This window comes from Contarinia nasturtii, unplaced genomic scaffold (assembly GCF_009176525.2).
Source record: "Contarinia nasturtii isolate CC-2019 unplaced genomic scaffold, AAFC_CNas_1.1 Cnas_scaffold_2448, whole genome shotgun sequence".
Lineage (NCBI taxonomy): Eukaryota > Metazoa > Arthropoda > Insecta > Diptera > Cecidomyiidae > Contarinia > Contarinia nasturtii.
The window spans coordinates 16,825-37,284 of NW_022199769.1; the positions used below are offsets into that span (position 1 = coordinate 16,825).

A 20,460-nucleotide genomic window follows, 5' to 3' on the forward strand; every position below is an offset into this window, starting at 1 on the left:
GTTTGAAAGTTATCGTGTTAACAAATTTTTGCGTACAGGGTACAGCGTACAGGGTACAGGGTACAGGGTACGCACATACATTCGGACATCGAAAAAACGCTAGATTCGTGTTCCCCGGCTCCTAAAACACCCAGAAAACATGTTTTTTGAGGGTGTTAATTTTTCGACCGATTCCAATACTTTACCTTACACACTAGGTGTGTGCGGAAAAGTAATAGTTATTTTCCTATCATCGATTGAATAATTAATATTCAAAATTTCTATCTTCACGAAGGCAAATCTCAATTTTTTTTTCACCCTCATTGCTATTTGATACGTAAGTAACTCAAAATTGTTGAACAATATCTGGCGAGCTAACTCATTTTGTGTTGTATCACTTCACAGATTAAAAATCATGTCGAATTCCAAATTGGCTCAAGTTGATTTCTCCACTCAATTGCTCTCTCGAATTGGAAAAAAGTTGTATCTGAACACCGAACTGGCCGATGTGTACTTCGTGTTTGAGTCCAAAGGCAAACCAGTCGAACGCGTTCCGGCGCACAAAACATTTTTGATCGCTGCCAGCGATGTGTTTGCCACCATGTTCAATGGATCGTGGATAGAGAAAAAAGAGGTGAAGATCGTGGATACAACAGCGAAAGTTTTCAAGGAATTTTTGCAATTCTTTTACCTCGACCCTGTTACGATGACCACAGAAAATGTGGCCAAGGTCATGAAATTGGGCCATAGATACAATGTTGCCGAATGTTTGATGGTTTGCGAGAAGTTCTTGAAACGGAAGTTGGACGAAAACAACAACGTGGAATGTTACGAACTGGCGGTGCTTCTCGAGCAGAAAAAGTTGATGGAATCGTGCGAAAAGATGATCGGCTACAACGCCAAAGCGGTACTCAAATCGACTGACTTCCTGACATGCGATGCTAAGACACTGTCCCGGATTGTGCGGTTGAATTGGTTGTCATGCTCTGAAATTGAGCTCTTCGAAGCTTGTATGGCATGGATCAAATCTACAAGCGGAGAGGAAATCGTGACGAAACAAATGGTGCAAGATAAACTCGGCCGCATATTTTATGACATTCGCTTTGGATCAATGACACTCAAAGAATTTGCTAGCTTAATCCCATCTTATGGAGAATTGTTTTCAATTTGCGAACATCAGGACATCATTCAAATGATTGCAGACGATGATTTCCAGCCAAAGATGTTTAATGGAAACCGAGCAAAGAGATGTGAAGTTGATCCGTCGAAAAACAAGGTGGTTGTTAAGTGCAATCGACTTATTTCGAGCCGTAGGTCGACTTTACCATATTTCATCAAAAACTTGGAAACAACCACATTCTCCATCAATGAGCCGGCCTTTCTAAATGGATTCTTTAGCGGCTTTTTTTTCGAAAATCGCAATAACCAATATTTTAACTTAAAAGAGCACCTATCGGTGAAGATAACGATCGTTAGAATGCCAATCGCAGAGGATCCATCAAGTGACGGAGAGGTGGTTTTGTTTGAAGGAGAACAAAAATTGGGATTATTGGCAGTGTACGTATCATTGCCCAATCCAATTCTTATCAAACCTTCATCCATGCACGAGATTCGCTTGGAGCTAAATCCACCCAGAAATTGTGCATCTGGCCTTTTGTTGAAGTCCGAAGTTCAAATGGATTCCGATTTCAAAGTACAATTTCATGACGATCCAATCTTGGAGAATGATCCAGATGTGAGCAGAGGTCTGATCTGGAACCTGAAATTCTACCGAATTTGATCAAAATTAAAAATCATAAAAACATGAAATAATAATCAAACACGACACATTCCAATATTCTTTATTCTTTTCTATGAATTAAAATTCAATAAATATTTCTCTCAAAAATACATCCATGAAGTATTTATTTAGATTATGAGCTAAATTAGAACCAGAAATATTTCCAAAAGTTGACTCTTAAGGTTTTTTGCACCCGACGATCTGTTCGCAATAATGACCTGATTTGGCATCGAAAACCAGAAAAAATCACGTGCAAGTCACGTGTGTGTCTTTTTTAGAGTTCGCTTTCAAATAAAAGATGCTCATCGGCACATGAAAAGAACCTTTCGAGAGATGGGAAAAGCCTTTAAATTGAAGAGGTGGGAAAAATACAAAGCATCCATTCTAACTAAAATTCATATGCCAATTTACAGATAGAAATACATCTTCTTCATCCCATTATCTGTACAAAACAAAAACCCCACAAAAAAAGACAAAAAATCGATAAAAAATGTCTTTATTTAGTTTGAAATACAATGGAATCAAATTTTCTAAAAAAAATTTAGAACTATTTTGTTCAATTGATTATTATTTGTCAGCTGTTGCGCTCACTTCACGTAGTTTATCAGTTCAGTTTTGTTCATAAAGTATTTGCCATCGCAATTCTCTGACCGTTTTACAAACAGACCTTTTTCAGTCCATTGAAAATGGTGCAATAGCTTTTGTTGAGCAAAATCTTTTGCAAATTTCATCAGATTGGTAACATATTTCGTGGTCAGTGATTTGATGTGGATTTTCCGAAAATGGTCACGACTTGAAGGGATAACGTCTGTGGTATGAATGCTTTTGTATTTCAAAAGTTCAGCCTTGGCTTCCTGGCTGGTGCATCGGAGTGTAATAATCGCTTTGTGACGTGAGGGCCGTTTGACATGTGCAATGTCCTCCGGATAAATATTTGCACCCAAAAATTTGCTCATTTTCAATACCAACGACACCAAATCTTCATTGTCCTTATAGGGAATGCCATGAATAAATACGTCATTGATGAGTTGATTTTGTTTCTGCAGCTCCAATTGCTCGTCAGAAATTAAAGATCCGCTTGATAATACTGGTACATCGACTTTTGTCGTCTTCTGCGAAATGTCTTCGATTTGCATCAATCGATTGCATTCCTTTTTCTTGGCGTCCAATAAAATCTGAACGCATTCATTGAATTTGATGGAAATGTCGAATTTTGTGTTGACCAAATGGCGCATGGCAACCACAAGACCATTTTTAAACACAATCTTCGTATTCAAATGATCTTTTTTGAATTGATCCTCCATTTGCCAAGAGCGTGGAATCAACGATTGATTCATTTGATGGGCGTCCTTGTCATGCTTCACCACATCGATCAAGCTAGTGAACTTCTGCACTGATGATGGCAACTTTGATTTGCATACATTGCAATCGAAATCAAGTAAATGGCTTTCAATGTGACCGAAATAATTACGTCGATGAACCTTCGATTTGCAGCCACAAATTACATGGTCAATCATGTCAAAACTCAACAGCTTTCTTGTGTTATTTGCTTCTATGCCGCAGTCACCATCTTTTTTCCTCATATCAATCTCCAACAACCATGCCAACATATCGTTCGTCAAGGTGTCATTCAATCGCGTTGGCAATTGTGTGTGGTCCTTTATAAAATGGCTTGCCATTCCATTCCCTTCGTATGAACATAGGGCGCACGTTTGATCAAACCCAGTCACAATCACTTTTGGTTCCTTTGGGTGAACCTGCTTTTGATGGTTGAATATATGGTGATATGAACCGTTGGTGTCACAATAATAACAGGCCACGTTTTCAACGAGATAAAATTGGAATGGCTCGGTTTTAGAGAGTGCATGTGATGCAACCCAATGAAAATAAACATCTTCAACACCATTGAAGCCATGAATATTGGCACCATTTTCCGGCAAACAATGGAAACAGGCAAACGAAAATGTATGCGGCACTTTGGACGGGTCGACTGCTGTATTAAAGTATTAAAAGATTTTCTTCATTTTTTTTGGAAAATAACATGTTTTTGAAGAAACTTACTGATTTTAAAAGATGCATCAAAACTACCGATGTCGAAGTCTGAATCGAAGTTCATTTCTTGATTTGGTGGCGGTATGCGGTCGTCATTGCGTATTTTGAAATTCGGCTCACGTTTGGCCACATGCCGTTGTTCATACATTCGATCTCGATTTTTCATGGTTTCACGTGATGAGCTGGAATACAAGGACGAGCGTCTACGATCAATTGATCTTGAACCATTCCATTTTGAACATCTCTTAAATTTCTTCGGTTTCTTGCGATTATAATCTGATTCGCCGCTATAATGACGCTTCTTTGATATGCGCACGTCCTTGTCACGCCCATGGTTTGGACTTTCATGGAACATTGCACCGATTTCAAAGTTGTCGTAAGTTTCCATAATCCGATTTATGGTAAATCGGTGAAAGCGATCGATAAACTCCCCATTCAATACCAATCCCGACCGTTCCAATTCTCTCTCGATTCTCGGCAACGCGGCCTGCGTCTCTCGCTCCAGACAATACAAATATTCATCCAATTCATCTTTCAAACTCATTGTGGCTAGCGGACAAAAATAAAAACGCTTGTTAAATAGACACTAAAGGCAACAAATAAAAGGAAAATAGTGACACAGCAAAATTGGAACTTAAGTAAAATCAGCAAAAAATGTGTATAACCTTACTCTTGTGCGGGATAAATGTTTGACGTTTCCACCGAGTTCTGGTTGGTTTACACTGTGTTTGTATTATTCGACAAAACAATTTCAATGTCCGAAGGACAAATAAATTTTCGACTATTTTTTTGGACGGTTTGAATTGATTTTCGAGTATTTTTTGGAATTTGTATGGTTTGTCACAGTATTTACTCGGAAAAAGGAAAAATTTTGTGGATTTTTCAACTTACTTCAGCAATACACGCAACCAGAAATAAAGGCTTGTTAAGCTCTCTAGTTGCCTCAGACCTCTTTGTGTAAATCGGTGTATGACACTAGAAATGTGTGTATGTGTGACCGAATCGAGGCAGATAAGATAGTGTGTGTATGCGTATGAGTAAGAGAGTATGCTTTAAGAGTGGGAAATATACAGAAAAGGAGAAAGATTGTATGAGACAGAAGGAGAAATACATTGATTGTTGTACTCGTAGCGTTTTTCGCCGAATGCGTCGCCATCTTCGATATTTAGAAAATAAGCGAAATAGTGAGGAAGACAAAAGGCGAAGAAACGAGAAGAAAAATATCTGAGCCTGCCAAAGAGTGAGACAACGGTGTTGCTCACCTTAATAAAACTGTGTTCTGTCTCCTTGACGCGTTGAATGAAGCCCAACTTCATTGCCATCTCAGCACAAAATTCATATAAAATACGTCTATTTGTGTGCGATAAAATTGACACCGATAAATTCATTCCGAGATAAAATTGAATATTTTCCAAATTTTCTGTACGAATATAATCCAAATTGGAGTAAAACCACAATAGAAAGCGGCTCATAAAGCCGATTTAAATCAAAACCAACAATACAATCGATCAAAATAAAAATGGAGGTCGATGACAGTCTGGAGGCTACATCCGAAGTTCCTGATGACCGAAAAAAACAAATCCACCAAAAACAGGCTGCGATCAATGGGCAATCTTCACATATTTTCGACTTGAATAACAACTGTTTCATGGAGCTATTGGATTGGTTGTCGCTGCAAGAACTCCATGCTTTTGGCGAAACATGTAAATTATTGCAGGGGATCGCTGGTTGTGCCTTTCAAAAAACCTATTGTGCTGTTTTTGCCGAGTGTAAATCGGATGGAATTTACATTGATTCGATTCGCGTGAATGGGTTCTGTTCATCCGTCTCATGTTTATCCTTTCAAACCGATCATATAAAATCCTTCGAATTTGCTGCATCAAAAGATTTCAAGTGTGTCAATCGCATATTACTGAACGCAATTTCGCTGAGCGACGCAAAAATTGATTGCCTAAAAAAATTGTTGAAAAAGGTCGAAATTGTTGAATTGATCCGTTGTACGATTGACGGTGACATTTACAACAAACTATTGAAGCGGTGTAAAAACATGAAGCGATTGTGTGTGAACGTGAATGAACCAGTGGGTACTGTGATTGGCGTAGACAACAAATGGTTGCTTCGTAAATATTCAAAATTAGAATATTTCGAATTGAGCGGCATCGGCAAGGGTACGCACCTCAACGAATTGACCACATTTTTTCAATTGAATAAAAATATTCAAAAATTTGCCACCAACGATCAGTGTTTATTGATGAAATGGGCAAAAAATGCGGATCTGAAGATCACCGATTTGGCCATTCAGTGTGATGTCCATGAATATGATCGACCGAAGACTTTTCAACGAACACTGAAGAGACTACGCAAACTCAATAAATATGTACAATTGTATGTGGATCATGCATATCAGAGTACACTCAACAAAATCTCGTCGAAAAAACGAATTGAAAAATTCCACGCACAATCGTTGTCTGTGATTCGATTTGATCGGGTGTTCTTTTTTCCACTGGGAAATCTGGTTGAATTGTGCATTCCGTTTGTTTTGAATGACATAAACCTTGACACAATGGCCAAAAAATTGACCAATCTTCAACAACTTCTGGTCGATTCAGCTGGACCCGAACTTATTATGGCATTTGTCAGTCATTCGGTGAAACTGGAACGTATGGGCGTTCGATCACTTGAGTATGGCTTTCAACACGAGGTTAATTGTCATTTGGTTGATGTATCAATTTGGAGCAAAGAACGGGCAAAATTGATAGCCGCAGGCAAAACATCGTTGCATGTTGATGAGAAAGTTTTTTTGGCAACAAAATGGGCCGGAAATACAGTAGACTGTGAACTTGTCGAACTCAAGCGTTTAGAGTCATTCGATTGGAACCATGATTTTGGTTTTGTCTAACAGTGTCGAATTGACGAAAAAATAACAAAAAAGTAAAAAACCTTTGATTATTAAGTAATTGTTTTTATACATTGAAAAAGAGTCAGTTAAACACTGATTTTGTACACACATGAATTGATTTTTCGAAAATATTGTCAAATAAATACGCTTCAAAATAGTATATTTGCTGGTTTTTATCGAAGTTTTCGCCGCTGACATTTTTTCCTCATCTATTTTGATTGGATGGTCTTGGGGAAATCCATAGTATGTTTAAACGTTCCTTAAGGTACTGAGGTTTCAAAAGGTCTCTTTGAATGGACCGTTTGTATGTCATTCGAGTGAGGAAGATTTGAAACTTGGACCCAAAGGGTTCAATCATTGAACTTCAATGAACGATGATTTTAGTAAAATGGCTTCTAAAAGTCGCAATAAAGCTCGTGTCAATTGCAAACTTGCAAGTTCCATGGGAACTCTCAAAATTATCTAAATACATAGAATGCAAACCAACCTTTTTAGATCTTTGTATTCAAGAGTGATACCAGCTCCATCTCTCAATAAACTTGCCTTTGTTGATAAAATCCAAATGAAGCTCAATAAAAGTTTCACCTATTCATTTTTATGAATGAAAATCATTTTTATTGGGCGTGACTCATGACTTTTGATAATTTTTATAATTGGTGTGAAGCAAATTTTTTTTTGTATTAAAAGAAGTTTCCTCAAAACTATACCATGTATGCACGCCTAATATTTGCTTGCAATGAAGATTAAGACGTAGAAGAAGAGGACGATGATGTCGAAGATGAAGAGAAAGGCAAATTATCTTCGATAACCATTGCAGCGCCTTTCTCTCCGATCATAATGGTCGGTGCGTTTGTATTTCCAGAAGTGATATACGGCATGCTGTAAAAAGAATAAATTTAATTTATCAAAAATTCAAACCATTGCTAAATTTTCAGTTATATGGATACATACATGCTTGCATCAATGACTCGTAGTCCCTGTACGCCATGAACTCTAAGTCGTTCATCAACCACTGATTCTCGATCTGACTTTGGTCCCATTTTGCAAGTGCCAACGGGATGGTATTCAGTAGCAGCCATGTAAGTAATATAGCACTTCCAATATTCATCGGTGTCATACACAAACCCACTACATTCCTTCAAAGGCAACATAATAAACTTTCCGTGTTTTGCCGAATAAGATTTGCTAATCGTGTAAGAAACTTGATGGCGAATAGCTTTGATCATGGTTTTCAAGTCACTGGGCACGCTAAAATAGTTTGGATAAATCTTCGGTTTGTCATTAATCGAGCTACTGTTCAATTGTATGGACCCGGTGGAATTCGGATGAAGTAATGACACCAAAATGGCTCCAACATCATTATTTTCATTAATATCTGTCAATTGTTTGGCAATGTCATAATTAAATTGACGTGTTCTTATGTAAGCCGGAATGGTCGGTGATTTTTTGGTGAACCAAAAGTACATCAGTTGAATATTTGGCAGCGTCTCCGTTTTGTCTGTATTAACAAATGCGCTTAAAGTTGAAACACCAACATTTGTTAAACCTCCTGTGTTCTGAATTGCTAAATTGTATGTGTTATCATAAGCAGCGAGTGGATCACTTGGTGTTGGATCGAATTGAAAGAAAATCAACGTATAAATGTGGTCGAGAAGGTGTTTTCCAACCGGCAAATCACATTTTAGTGGAATTTTTTGACGTTTCAAGTCTTTTTTCGGACCAATGCCAGACAGCATTAAAACCACCGGCGACATGATTGCACCAGCCGACATAATTACCTCCCTTTTGGCATAGGCTTTTATGACCTTCCCATCACAGACATACTCAATGCCGTAGGCCTGATTCTTTTTGTTCAGCAGAACCTTTTGAACGAGACCATATTTCAACACGTGAAGATTTGTTCTATTTTTGGCCGTTGCCAAAAATGCTTTGGCCGAACTTTGTCGACGACCCTGATAACAGGTGCCTTGCACTTTTGTGTATCCAATATATTCATCGGCGTTTATGTCACTTATGAATTTGTAACCGTCTTCGATTCCAGCATCTATGTACGTTTTTGCAAACGGACTCTCGCCGTAGAAATCAACGTTCAATAGGCCTGCGTCACTGTGATATCGCCCATTATGTTCGTATACAAATTGTGAAAAGTGATTGTTTTCGGATTTTCTGAAAAACGGTAAAACACTTTCGTAATCCCATCCTTCGTTACCCATCTCACCCCATCGATCGTAGTCACGATCGTTGCCACGAACATATAGCATTAGATTTATAGCCGATGAACCACCTAAGCACTTTCCACGTGGCCAAAAACAACTGCCATTCAATGCTTTACAGGCCGTATTTGATTCCGCGTAAAATTGCCAATCGTATTCGGTTCGCTGATTTGCGGCAAACATTGCGGGTACCTGCAAAACGTCATTAGAAAAAATAAAAGAAAAAAGAAGGAAAGAAATGACGAATTAAAATGAATTAAGTGTGCGACGAAGACGGAATAGCAAAAATGACGCACTTCCGATTCAAAGGGCGGATCACCACCACCTTCCACCAATAAAACCTTCCATTTTGGATTTTCACTCAAACGATTCGCAACCACACATCCGGCCGATCCAGCACCAACCACCACGAAATCAAACGTCTCACCATCTATTTTAAAGAAGTTTCAATGAATATTTTGCACTAGATTTTCATTATACGGAAATATTTTTAATAAGCCGAAATATCTTATGGTGCTGCTCTTTGTATGAGAACGAAAGAGAAAAGTGTGGAGTCCCGATACTGTCATCATTGATATTGGAGGAATTTGGAGGTGTCTTAAATATCTTCTTTCTTTCTTTCACTCTTACACAAATAGCGGTTGTTCACAAAATGACTTTTTACCACATGCAGTGGGACCATAATCGATTGGCCAAATGTCTGGCTGGGGTATGGTACAATGTGCCGTTATTAACGCTTGAATTAATTGAATAAAGAGTTGATTTGCTGGACCAACACTTCGCGCTGCACATTGTGGAAGTAAAAATGTTTGATTGAATGCACTCATTGTCTCTTTAGCACTTTATTTTGTTATTTTCTTCATCTATCTCGTGAATATACGCGATTTAAAAAGAAAAATATTTTTTGAGAAAAAATTATGAAAAAATATCTGTACTCAACGAAGGCTACTTGAACATATGTCAAGTAAAGCAGTTGAATCAAGACCTGTGAGCAATTACAAAATCAAAATTAACGACAATCACTTCATTTAGTTGTGTTGATTAAAGCAATGTGGTATCAATGTACAATAGGGTGGCGCAATCGTTTGTTCTTTTTTCAATATTCCAGGTCGATGTTTAAAAATAATACTACAAATTATGTGTGAAAAATTTGAATTAGAAAAAGATAAAAGCACGACGTATTTTTAGGCCCTGAATACAGTGAAACCGATCTGGAATTTTAAAAAATAAAAACTTTTTTTACGCCACCCTAATATCAATTGCGTGCAATTTATTTTTATGGTATGAATAAATCGACGATATGACTTCAATCCGCAAGACTTTTGATAATACAATTCGTGTGTTGCGATGGACTGAACAGCTGTATTTTTTACAATTTTAGATTGTAATAAAACTTACCTTGATATTTTGTCATTGATGCACACACAAAATCAGAGCATGGACTATTGCTTCGATTGTTAGGACCCAGTGGTCTGGCACTATTTACCGATAAAATTGGCAACCAAAAGGCCATTGTTTTAAATGAGAATTGACAAGCCGCTAACTTTCAATAGTATCTCAATAAAATCATTAAGATATTTATCAAAACCGTACAGCTGTTTGTTTTATCGATTACAAAATATGAAACCAGAATGGTGTGTGTGTAAACAATGGTGCCATTGAACTTACATCAATTCACCTGTTTATTACACAGCTAATTAAATACTACAGTTTATAATCTGAATAAAAAGACAAATTTGTTGTTGTTTTTCGTGTTTATGTCCAAAATCATTGTTTTTAATGAAAAAAAATTTCAAATGCAATTTAATTAATAAAATTTTTGTTTTGAGATTTTCCAACACAAATTTATGTGGATTTTAGTTGGATTGTTGATGCAAATTTGGGAAAGCTTAAACCGAATTTGGTTTCGATGCCAGTAATCAATGGAACAGCCGCACGATAACCGCCGATATGATCGGCATTCACTTGAACTTTGGTGGTGTCAAGTGTTGATGATGTTTTCGTTACATCCGAACCACTCGGCCTTGAACCTCCGAAATCAACGTAGAACATTCGTTGCAACAATTCATACGTGACCAATGTGACACCAAATTGTGGTGATGAACGGAATACACGAGCCATTGTTCCTTTCCAGAATGCACGAGGACCTTCTTCGCGCATTATTTTCGATGCCGCATCCATCACACCCGAGTATGTCGTTTGACCTTGACGTGCAGCTACTTGCAATCGCGTCTTGATGACGTCGGCAGGTGTTACAAGCGATGCGGCAGGTATACCTATTAAAGAGAGAATTTGGATTAGATTTCGACCGAAAAAATTTCAATCTTTGATTCCCAGTGAATAGAAACGCCATTTGCTATTAATTCATAGAGGATGGGTACTAAATCACTGTTGCATAGCAACAAAAACTACTATTTGGCGACTTTATATCTCGGGAACTCTTTACCTGCAATTGCACCAGCAGCAAGCAAACTAAGCGGATGATTGTAGCCATCTTCATCGGCAAACGCTGCTTTCGTGTGTGCATAAGCGGGGAAATAAATAGCTGAAAATGGTACATCACGGAGTAAACATGCTCGTGCACCTTTGTACAAGCCAAACAACCCGAGCTCCTTCACAACTTGCCATGCACGGACTTTTCCACCGCCAGCTATCTCTCCGGCCACTTGCAATCGAATTTTTACAATTTCCAGGGGATTCGTGAACACAACTTGTGATGCGCCAGCCTATAATCGAAATCATACAATTAAAAAAAAAATTTGGAAAAATTTGCTTTGGTGATTATTGTGATACTTACGCATGCACCAGCGATACATTCATAATAATATGGTAACACACCATCTTTTGGCGTTAATTTGTCCCTGACCAAATCGTTGACCGTTAATTTTATTGCTTTTTCGGGTGCAACACCGATTAATTGCGGCACCAAACCACGGTATAGTCCAAGCACACCTTCGTGACGGATGACTTTTTTGAAGCAATCGATTGAATTACGATATGCCACTTCGCCGACCAGTGATCCGGTTCTTTGATTTTGCATACGAGTTTTCACCAAATCGATCGGATACACGGCCGTCGCACCAACCGCTGAAAAATATGAAAAATTAATTATTGTGAAAAGGGTTCGAGTTCACTTGGACTCTTTTTCAGTTGTATTTCCTTATTCCTTACCTCCAGCAAACGACCCCAATGTGAATCTGTATGCACTTTCCAGCACTTGAATAAAAATGCCTCGATCGTCTGGGCTGGATACTGCTTGAATGTCCGTCAACCGTGCTGTAATGCTTTTCGTATAATGCTCTGGGGCAATATTATTTAAATCACTATACAATAGTCGCCTGTTAGAGTGAAAAAAATGCAAGGGAAAAATGAGAGGTGAATGAACTCAACCAATTTATCAACTTTCCACGAAAATCGCTCATCGTTCTGTTCAAGCAAATTGTTAGGCGATTTTTATGGACATTTGTCTAAAAATGTCAAACAATGTTGGACAAACGAATGAATGAAAGATAAATTAGAAGTTGACTATTAGGTTAAATCTTACAGGTCCGGGCTTGCGACAAAAAAAAAAATAATTGGAAATTGGAAGAAACATAATTAAAATTGTTAAAACAATTTTTTCTTCACATAAAAGAAAATGAAACTATATGGTAGAACAAGTAAACTGTGTCGTTACAACAACAAATTGCAGAAAAATCAGAAAGGGTCCAGTTTACTTATTCTTTGGGTAAAAAAAGAAACAAAGATTTTTGAGACACCAAAATTGACACCTACCCCGGCTGATGAAGCACTCCAGCCAATTGATATAAAATGTCAATTTCAAGCGGCGTAATTTGACTCATGAGCTGTGCCGATAACAGTAACTCGTCTTTTGTAATTGGTTCTAAGCGGCTGCCACCGGTTGCATTCAAATAAACACGTTTGATTAACTCCATATTATTTAATAACGAATTAAAGGCCATAAAATAAGCGAAGCTCACTTTACGTCCTTCGGTAACCTGAATTTGATGAGAAAGAAAGCTGGATTAGACTTCTTTTTTACTTACTTCGAAAATCCATTTTTGTCATGGAATTTCTAGTAAAATTGGACTCTTAAATTCGAAAAAAATTGGTCCATACCAAATGGTTTCCGTTATAAATAATTTGGTGTTAACCAATTTCCTTCTAATTTCCATAGTTCAATTGTGATACTTTTAGCACTACTTACAGCCACTAAATTGTCTTTAACATCGTGTGTGAGCAAATGGCTCTTCACGCTGACCATAATATCCAGAAAATCCATCGGTGAAATATAGCCGGTGCCATTTGGATCTTTGCTTTTAAATGCTTCTTTGGCGTGCTCCTCGTGAAAATCGTGCAGCAATTGCGAGAACTCAGCATAGTTGATGGCCCGTTTTTTGTCCTAATTCGAAGAAAACAAAATAAAATTAACGCTTGAAGTACTCAAAGCAAAACTCAAATTTACAATCATGACGTACTTTTCCAAAATATCTTTGTACGAATGGCCCATCCAAATGGAATGGAATTTTGGCATGCAATTCCGTCTTTTTGATAATTTCACAGAATTCATTGTAATTGACGGTTCCGTTGCCATTTGTGTCGAATAGCTGAAAAGCGGTTTTATAGAGTGCGTCTGGTGTACAAAGCAATCCTTCGAATGCCTGAAACTCTGCAAATGATATCAATCCATCCTTACTCGTGTCAGCTATGCTGCCCATCAAATTCACTGAATCCTATTAGAATAGACGGAAAAAATTAGCTTTTTTGGCAATGAAAAAAAGAACAACCGCATGCTTTATACTAATGTGACGTAAACATTCGGTCATTTGGTATTTAAAAATACCATATTCTAATGCTGAACTACAATATATTTTAATACTCAAGCATTTGGTTGTACCGGTGTCAAGGCTAATATTTACCTTATTATAATTTGCTTCCGGAAATAGCCTCAGATAGCCTCGAATGAAATCCTCCGTGGTCATGTAAAATTCGCCATTCTGTTGGTGTGATGCATATTTTAAGAAAGTCTCACGCAACTTCTCAGTCGTCGCTCGTTTTATATGTATTGGACCCTGTAAAAACACAAACAAACGATTGAATTAAATTCATATTATTTACAATGCTTTTTTCATTTTATTTTTATTTATTAACAATTTTCAAGAATTTATTGAAATTTCCTACGGTCGAATTTGGTTGAAACTTTTATTTTTTCGATTTTTTAATTAACATTATTTTTCAATTTTTTTATAACTTAAAAGAAATCAATTTTTTTACTTTGGAATTTTTGTTTTGATTCATTATGCTTTCGCTTGACGCTAACGTCAGTCGTCGGTGAATTCAGATAGATTGTGCGCTACATACGACAGTTGAGTGTGCAACTTTATATAAAACGACATAACAATCGTTTCCGCACTGATTGTGTGCGAGACTGTGAGAGTGAAAGAGGTCATTCATAACTCCATAATTCTCTCTTCTTATTCAAAATATCGAGTGACCAATGCTATGTTGTCGCATACAAAGCATGCTTTACACATGGCTCCCTGAATTCTCACGAACTTCAGGTGTTCGAATTTTTATTTTAACTTTTTCGGCATTTTTCTTAATTCAAAGCCCATGTTTGTTGTTCTTTTATTTTATTTTTTTCCAACTCTTCGCTTTTATTCAATGTAAAAAATGGTATTTCTTTGAGTATTTGCCGACTTTTTTTGTTCAATTTTTTCCGTGTAAGACCAACAACAATATTTGTCATAATCACACTTTTCCAACTTTATATTACCAAATTCTTTCTTTTTTCTATAAAATATGTCTCTTTTTCCGTGACCAAATCCGCTTGTTTTATATCAACAAAAAAAACTTGACTCGTTTTACTGTTTTATCGCCTGCAAATTGGAACAAAAAATACTAGAAATATTTACTTGAGCTAATGTCGTCATTTTTTTATCTCGTTTCCTTTTGCACGTAATTCAATCCGAATTTGGTATTTTTTTCACTTAAAAAGATCCGTATTCTCTCTATACTTCAAATGAAAATAGAGAACGATGAATGAAAAATTATATAATGTCTATTCCAAAGTGTGTTCGTCTTCTCTCACAGTGTTTTCAAATCTACTGGCAAATTGAATAAATGTTGTTTGCTTGACTGGTTTGACTGACGTTACGCGCTTCAATGATTATAGCAAAGGCTAATAGAAACGACACCGACAACAACAAGAAAAAATGTGATAATACACGATTCGTGATTTGGTTGTATGACCAAAAAAACTCCGGCTATATGTTTCTCTCCATTCGGCTTGCTATTTTAGTGATGTCGATCATACAAATGGAAAATCAACGTGTGCGTGAGATTGTTTTCACCAAGATTTTCTATTTTTGTGGGTGAAAAAAATTATCAAACTCGCAAAAAAAATGTGATGAACTCAGACGACAGTAGCAATCTTATCGTGGTTGTGTGACGCACAACAATTTTCATAATCAAAACATCAGCTTGTTTAGAGCTACATGTTTTGTTGTTTACATTCATTTAATAACCAAAGAAAACCTAATCAGATTGTTTCTTGATGTGAATCGCTGCGAGAAAGGAATTTTTCTAGGAAAAATATTTGGCAGCGATGGCTTTGGTGAAACAATTTGTTTATGATAGAGAATGTGGATGGTGTTTTTTCGATCGCGCAATCGTCGTGTGTGACTTATCGGCAGCTAAGTATTGGAAGTACGTAGTCTTCTCTGTGAGACGACTCACTCAGTTTGTTAAGACACTCTGTTTGTCAGGCGACCTTGTTTTTTTTGCTGATTGTATCACGAGATTTTGTTTCAATTTTCACCTTTTACGGTAATCATTACCAGTCAAGCAAACGTTCATCCGCAAAGTGTACAATTTCAACCAATTTTGAACTAATTTCGAAAGTGATTTCATTTAATTTTTTATTTACCATTCCATAAATAATTCGTCACAAATTCCAATTAAAAATCTCCACTTGATTCTCTTATCAACAGAGATGCTCCCGCAGAGATCGCTCAACAAAAGTCAAAACAATATTTACTCGCGTCGTCATCTTCAATCTACAGTCTTGCTGTCCCTATCGCTCGTCGTCTCTATGAGTTCCCGTCACTCGAACATCTCTCTTTCACCCTTTGTCTCTTTCCCTCACATTAAATTGACATTTAACCTCACTTGTTGTTCAAAATTCACCGATTATGAATGGAAAAATTGTGACTTCAATTCAATTAAATGACTGACAAAACATGGCAAGCCTTCGACTTAATAACAATGATTGTTTCGTTTGGCGATAGCATTTTGTGTGTTTGCACTCTAAAATCGACCGAAATGAACTGTTTTCAATACTTTTCCGTCAAAAACTTGTTTACCTCATCTAATTTGTTCAAACAAAACGGTCTCAAACATTCCCGAATCTATTTTTAAAGATCAATTCAAACCAACTCGGCGAGTTGCTCGGTCGATGAACTAGCCTTTCTCTTTTTTGCACCAAAATAAAATCTATCATGCAACCGACATAAAACACTTGTTAACATTGCAATAATATTTATGTTGAGCGAGCCAACCGTTTCACATCGCTGGCGATAAATTTGAATTTAATGGCCTAGAAAAAACGGTGTCTGCTGTGACTTCAATAAAGGAAAAACACATAAATTGATAAATTGTCAGCATTTTTTCGATTTTAAGAGCGCATTATAATGACGTTGACAGAAACCAATTGAATTGCGCAACAAGTGGGTACACGAGTAGCTGAGTGTTATGTGATCCGTTTGAAATTCGATGCGTTCTATTAGAACACGTCGCTGTCATAATGAACAATTCAATGTCAAACGGTTTTAATTGTACAAAAGCCCAGGAAGTTTTTTTGCTCGCACGTGACAACGGAATAAGATATGAAACTATTTGAAATGGGCGGCGACGAAAAAGTTTCAATGAAAGGCAGTGGGTTCCAGTACTTTGAGCAGCAAAGGAGAATGAAAAAGATAATCGAAAATAAACAAAAACTGAAATTGCTTTGAATGCAGAGAATAACAATCGTATGAGTCTTAATGTATAAACAACGCATTTGTTGTAAAACATGATAAGTCATACAAATAAGTGAGGCATTGTACATACACAAATGAGATTTGAGAAGGAAATCATTGATAAAACGCGCTAAAAACAAGAGAAGAAACTTGATTTGTGCACATTTTTGAATAAATAATAATAATAATTTTATCGCTTTAAAATGGGTCACAGTTGAGTTTATTGCCTTGGAAACTTGTTGGAATGCTTGCACAGCAGAATAATATGCAGAGAATAACTTTCAAAATTAATAATAAATGGAGTTTTTTGAAAATACATTGAATGTCTTTGAAATGCCTAGCAATGACACCAACAATCGATGGAAATTTGAAATTCCGTGACATTCTTTGATCTAAATTCCAGTGAGAAAAAAGTTTGGCACCATGGTGGTTTTCTTTATTGACTTCATTTTGCGGAGATTCTATTTCAAACTTTCTCACTGTCAATCTTCAACTCTTTCTCTCTTCTTATCTCTCTTCCTCTCTCTCTCTCCCTCTCTCTCTCTACTCTCTCTCTCTATCTCTCTCTCTCACACACACACACACACACTCATATTATCTCTCTGTTGCACTGTTCCCTGTGTCTTTTTATTGCACTTTATCTCTCTTTTCCTTGTTATCTCTCTCTTTCTTCTCACTCTCTTTCTCTCTATCTCTCGTTCTATCTCACTGTCTCTATGTCAATCTCTCTCTCCCTCTCCCATTTACTATCTCTATCTCTGGCTATCTATTTATCAATCTCCCATTCTGTCTTTCGCTACTGTTCGCACGTCAATTAAAGCCAAAACCACTGTGTAAACATTGGCATCATTTTTATTTCACGTTATCAGATCGGATACAACGGTTTATATAATCAAAATCATTGATAAACACTTATCGAATCGATTAATTGTCCAATTGACGCAAACAAGCGATTTTTCTCACTGACATTCAATTGTTCCAACCAAAATTCTTCACGTTCTATCTAATTGAAATGTAAACACATCGTATCCATACATTGCTCTAAATGAGAAATATCCGCTGTTTACACTGGTTGTTATGTGGCACCATACGTCACATTGTGTCACCAAAAAAGTTCTCATGGTATTTCACGCACACAACAATCATTTGCATATGGTTCGTCCCATCACGATTGTGCCAATTTATGTCTCTCGCTCACTGAAAAATTTAATACAAACTCACACACACATTGAACACCAACAACAACAAGAAAAACGCCAAATTGACCGTAGAAAAGAATGTTGAATTGAATATAAATTTCATTACCATTGTATAGCCGGCACAAATGAATTGACCTTGAATAAACCTTCTCTGAAGCAAACAACAACAGCAACAACTGATGATAGATATTTTGAAACAATTGCAAATAATTTGTTTCTTATTTTAATGAACACAATCACACGAAATTTTGCTAAATATTTTTTATTCGAACACTTGTTTTTTGTTCGCTGTCTCTTCTCGTTCGGTCGATACAACTTATAGCTAACAAATGAACCAAGTCAATCGTTTATGTCTTTTCGTAGGTTCAATTTTATTCGATATGTGTATGTGTTGTTGCCAGTTGAACACAACAAACGATTTATCAATTTGAAAAGAAATAGAAATGCTATCAACCGAATGAGAGAGACAAATCAACACCAAAAATGAATTTGGTTTTTTTATTTGCCGAACAATTTTTGAGCGCGTAAACAACTGAACTGGCACGTCACTTCACGAGTTTCATCACTAAATGTCATGCTTTTTTTTCTTCATTCTTTTTTTTGCTCTTACTTAATAGAGGAGTGTATGTGTGAGAGTAGAACGCGTGCGAAGGTTCTATCGCCCTATGTTACACTGTTGATGAACGAGAGCAGAGAATAGAATACGCGCACATTCAAGTGGAAATACATAGGCGACATGTATCCACATTGACGTACACTGTTCATTTTGCAGCCAACATCCATGGTGTCAATCGATTTATGCAACGCACACACCCAACGGCCATATCACAGCACATAGCTTGAGAGCGCGCATACACAAACATTGTATACACGTGTTGGAAATGACGTAAACCTTCTACACACGCTTCTGTGTGTATTTGCCATTCCACACGGTTATTTCTAATGCGCACATTGCCTCTGATCAGCTGTTTTACATAGGCTACACTCGTGTATATGTGACAACGGCACAGCTCTTATTCGATTCTGACACACGCACACAGAATTCTCCGTCGCTACATTTCATACTTTATTCAAAGGTTTTTTTTGCGCTCCTTTTCACACAAATTCACTCATTTTAATCAAACAGTTTGTTTGCTCGGTTTTTGTGTTTAAAAAATAATTTGTTTAAAAAAATCACAGATGTTTTTTTGATTTGAACAATTGAAAAGTTTTTTGTTTGAACAATGGAAAACTGTTTCTAAGCGGATTACACACATTTGGATTGAGTACCGAACGTGAATTCTCTCTGTGAATCTACAGCAAATTCCAATACACTGTGAAAACCTATGACATTTAAATACACCGTTCTCAGTCCACTTGTCATTGATTGCTATTTTCGTGGCTGATTGTGTGTCTATGTGTGTGTATTTCAAATAAATAAATAAAGTTTGATCGAATGGCATGAATTTTCTATGTTTAGTTTGCGTCGAATTGGCTCAGTATGTCGTTGAATAAAGAAGAAGAGAAATGTTTTGTTCATTGTCAGCCGTCGAGAAACAGCACTGCGGTTTAATCGTGAAATGACGTTACGCCGATGTTGTTTTGTGTCTTTATCTCTCTTATGAAGCACAATGGTCATTTGACACCAAGTGAAATACTTTGAATTGTGATACGGCGGCATAGTTCAAATGGGGCATTTTGTGAGCATTGAAAATTGTACATTTTTTATGAGTTATTTTTTAATGGTTTATAGGGAATGTAAAGGTGAAATAGAAGAGTGCATTTCAGAGTACGGTTCATTTGAGTCACTTCATATAATTTTTTGAGTTTGTGGGTAATGGAATGAGGATGGAGAAAGAGTTAGAGCGAGCGTGATAGAAAGAGAATGTTTGTGTGTGTAAGAGAGAGAGAGAGAGAGAGAGAGAGAGAGAGGGAATGATAGAGTGACAATGCGAGAAAGAGAGAGAGAGAGGGAAAAAGAGTAAGAGAAGAAGAACTTGAGAGTCCAAAAAAAAAGAGCGGAAGAGAAGGAGAAATAAACCGAAATTGAGAGGTTGATTGTTCTCGGTTGATTATGAATACAATCAAACATTTTAATAAATAGGTGACACTCATAATAAATTCATTCAATTCAATCTCTCTTAATCAAAGCAACATCTTTCTTTCCCTATCTTTTCTTACTTAATCGGAAAAAATGTAATGCATTGTAGTGCAAAACATCAATTTTTCATAGAATTTTTACATTCTATGATTTTTTCAAGCTCACCGTTTAATCTGCTGCAAACTGAATACGGTTTATGTACATTGTAGACTTTAAAATGTGAATCACAGACAAAGCCTT

At 36.8% G+C, this 20,460-nt stretch overlaps 4 protein-coding genes across 10 annotated transcripts; 1 reads left to right on the forward strand and 3 right to left on the reverse strand.

Moving 5' to 3' along the window:
- Positions 1–394: 394 nt before the first annotated feature.
- On the forward strand, positions 395–1,759 carry LOC116348462. The gene has a single exon (XM_031779482.1). The coding sequence runs from the start codon at positions 395–397 to the stop codon at positions 1,757–1,759; it is 1,365 nt and encodes a 454-aa protein (XP_031635342.1).
- A 503-nt stretch (positions 1,760–2,262) lies between these two features.
- On the reverse strand, positions 2,263–4,748 carry LOC116348464. 3 transcript variants are annotated; one of them, XM_031779485.1, is made up of 3 exons: positions 4,482–4,748; positions 3,821–4,360; positions 2,263–3,752 (listed from the first exon to the last, which is right to left on the reverse strand). In XM_031779485.1, exons 2-3 carry the CDS (start codon positions 4,353–4,355, stop codon positions 2,347–2,349), a joined length of 1,941 nt encoding a protein of 646 aa, XP_031635345.1. In that variant the 5' UTR covers positions 4,356–4,360; positions 4,482–4,748; the 3' UTR covers positions 2,263–2,346. The 3 variants fall into 3 exon arrangements, with proteins under 3 accessions (XP_031635345.1, XP_031635346.1, XP_031635347.1); XM_031779486.1 differs by having other exon boundaries at positions 4,477–4,748; XM_031779487.1 differs by having other exon boundaries at positions 4,703–4,743.
- Positions 4,749–7,371: 2,623 nt separating this feature from the next.
- Positions 7,372–9,793, reverse strand: LOC116348463 (glucose dehydrogenase [FAD, quinone]-like). 2 transcript variants are annotated; one of them, XM_031779483.1, is made up of 4 exons: positions 9,588–9,793; positions 9,220–9,353; positions 7,662–9,115; positions 7,372–7,589 (listed from the first exon to the last, which is right to left on the reverse strand). In XM_031779483.1, the coding sequence occupies exons 1-4, from the start codon at positions 9,748–9,750 to the stop codon at positions 7,454–7,456; spliced, it is 1,887 nt and encodes a 628-aa protein (XP_031635343.1). In that variant the 5' UTR covers positions 9,751–9,793; the 3' UTR covers positions 7,372–7,453. The 2 variants fall into 2 exon arrangements, with proteins under 2 accessions (XP_031635343.1, XP_031635344.1); XM_031779484.1 differs by having other exon boundaries at positions 9,554–9,718.
- Positions 9,794–10,671: 878 nt separating this feature from the next.
- LOC116348458 (calcium-binding mitochondrial carrier protein Aralar1-like) lies at positions 10,672–18,720 on the reverse strand. Of its 4 annotated transcripts, none has more exons than XM_031779476.1 (10): positions 18,247–18,720; positions 13,843–13,995; positions 13,402–13,656; positions 13,131–13,325; positions 12,698–12,921; positions 12,468–12,476; positions 12,095–12,261; positions 11,721–12,010; positions 11,370–11,649; positions 10,672–11,199 (listed from the first exon to the last, which is right to left on the reverse strand). In XM_031779476.1, exons 1-10 carry the CDS (start codon positions 18,247–18,249, stop codon positions 10,769–10,771), a joined length of 2,007 nt encoding a protein of 668 aa, XP_031635336.1. In that variant the 5' UTR covers positions 18,250–18,720; the 3' UTR covers positions 10,672–10,768. The 4 variants fall into 4 exon arrangements, with proteins under 4 accessions (XP_031635336.1, XP_031635338.1, XP_031635334.1 ...); XM_031779478.1 differs by lacking the exon at positions 18,247–18,720 and adding an exon at positions 15,852–16,038; XM_031779474.1 differs by lacking the exon at positions 18,247–18,720 and adding an exon at positions 14,839–15,068.
- Between the last annotated feature and the right edge of the window lie 1,740 nt (positions 18,721–20,460).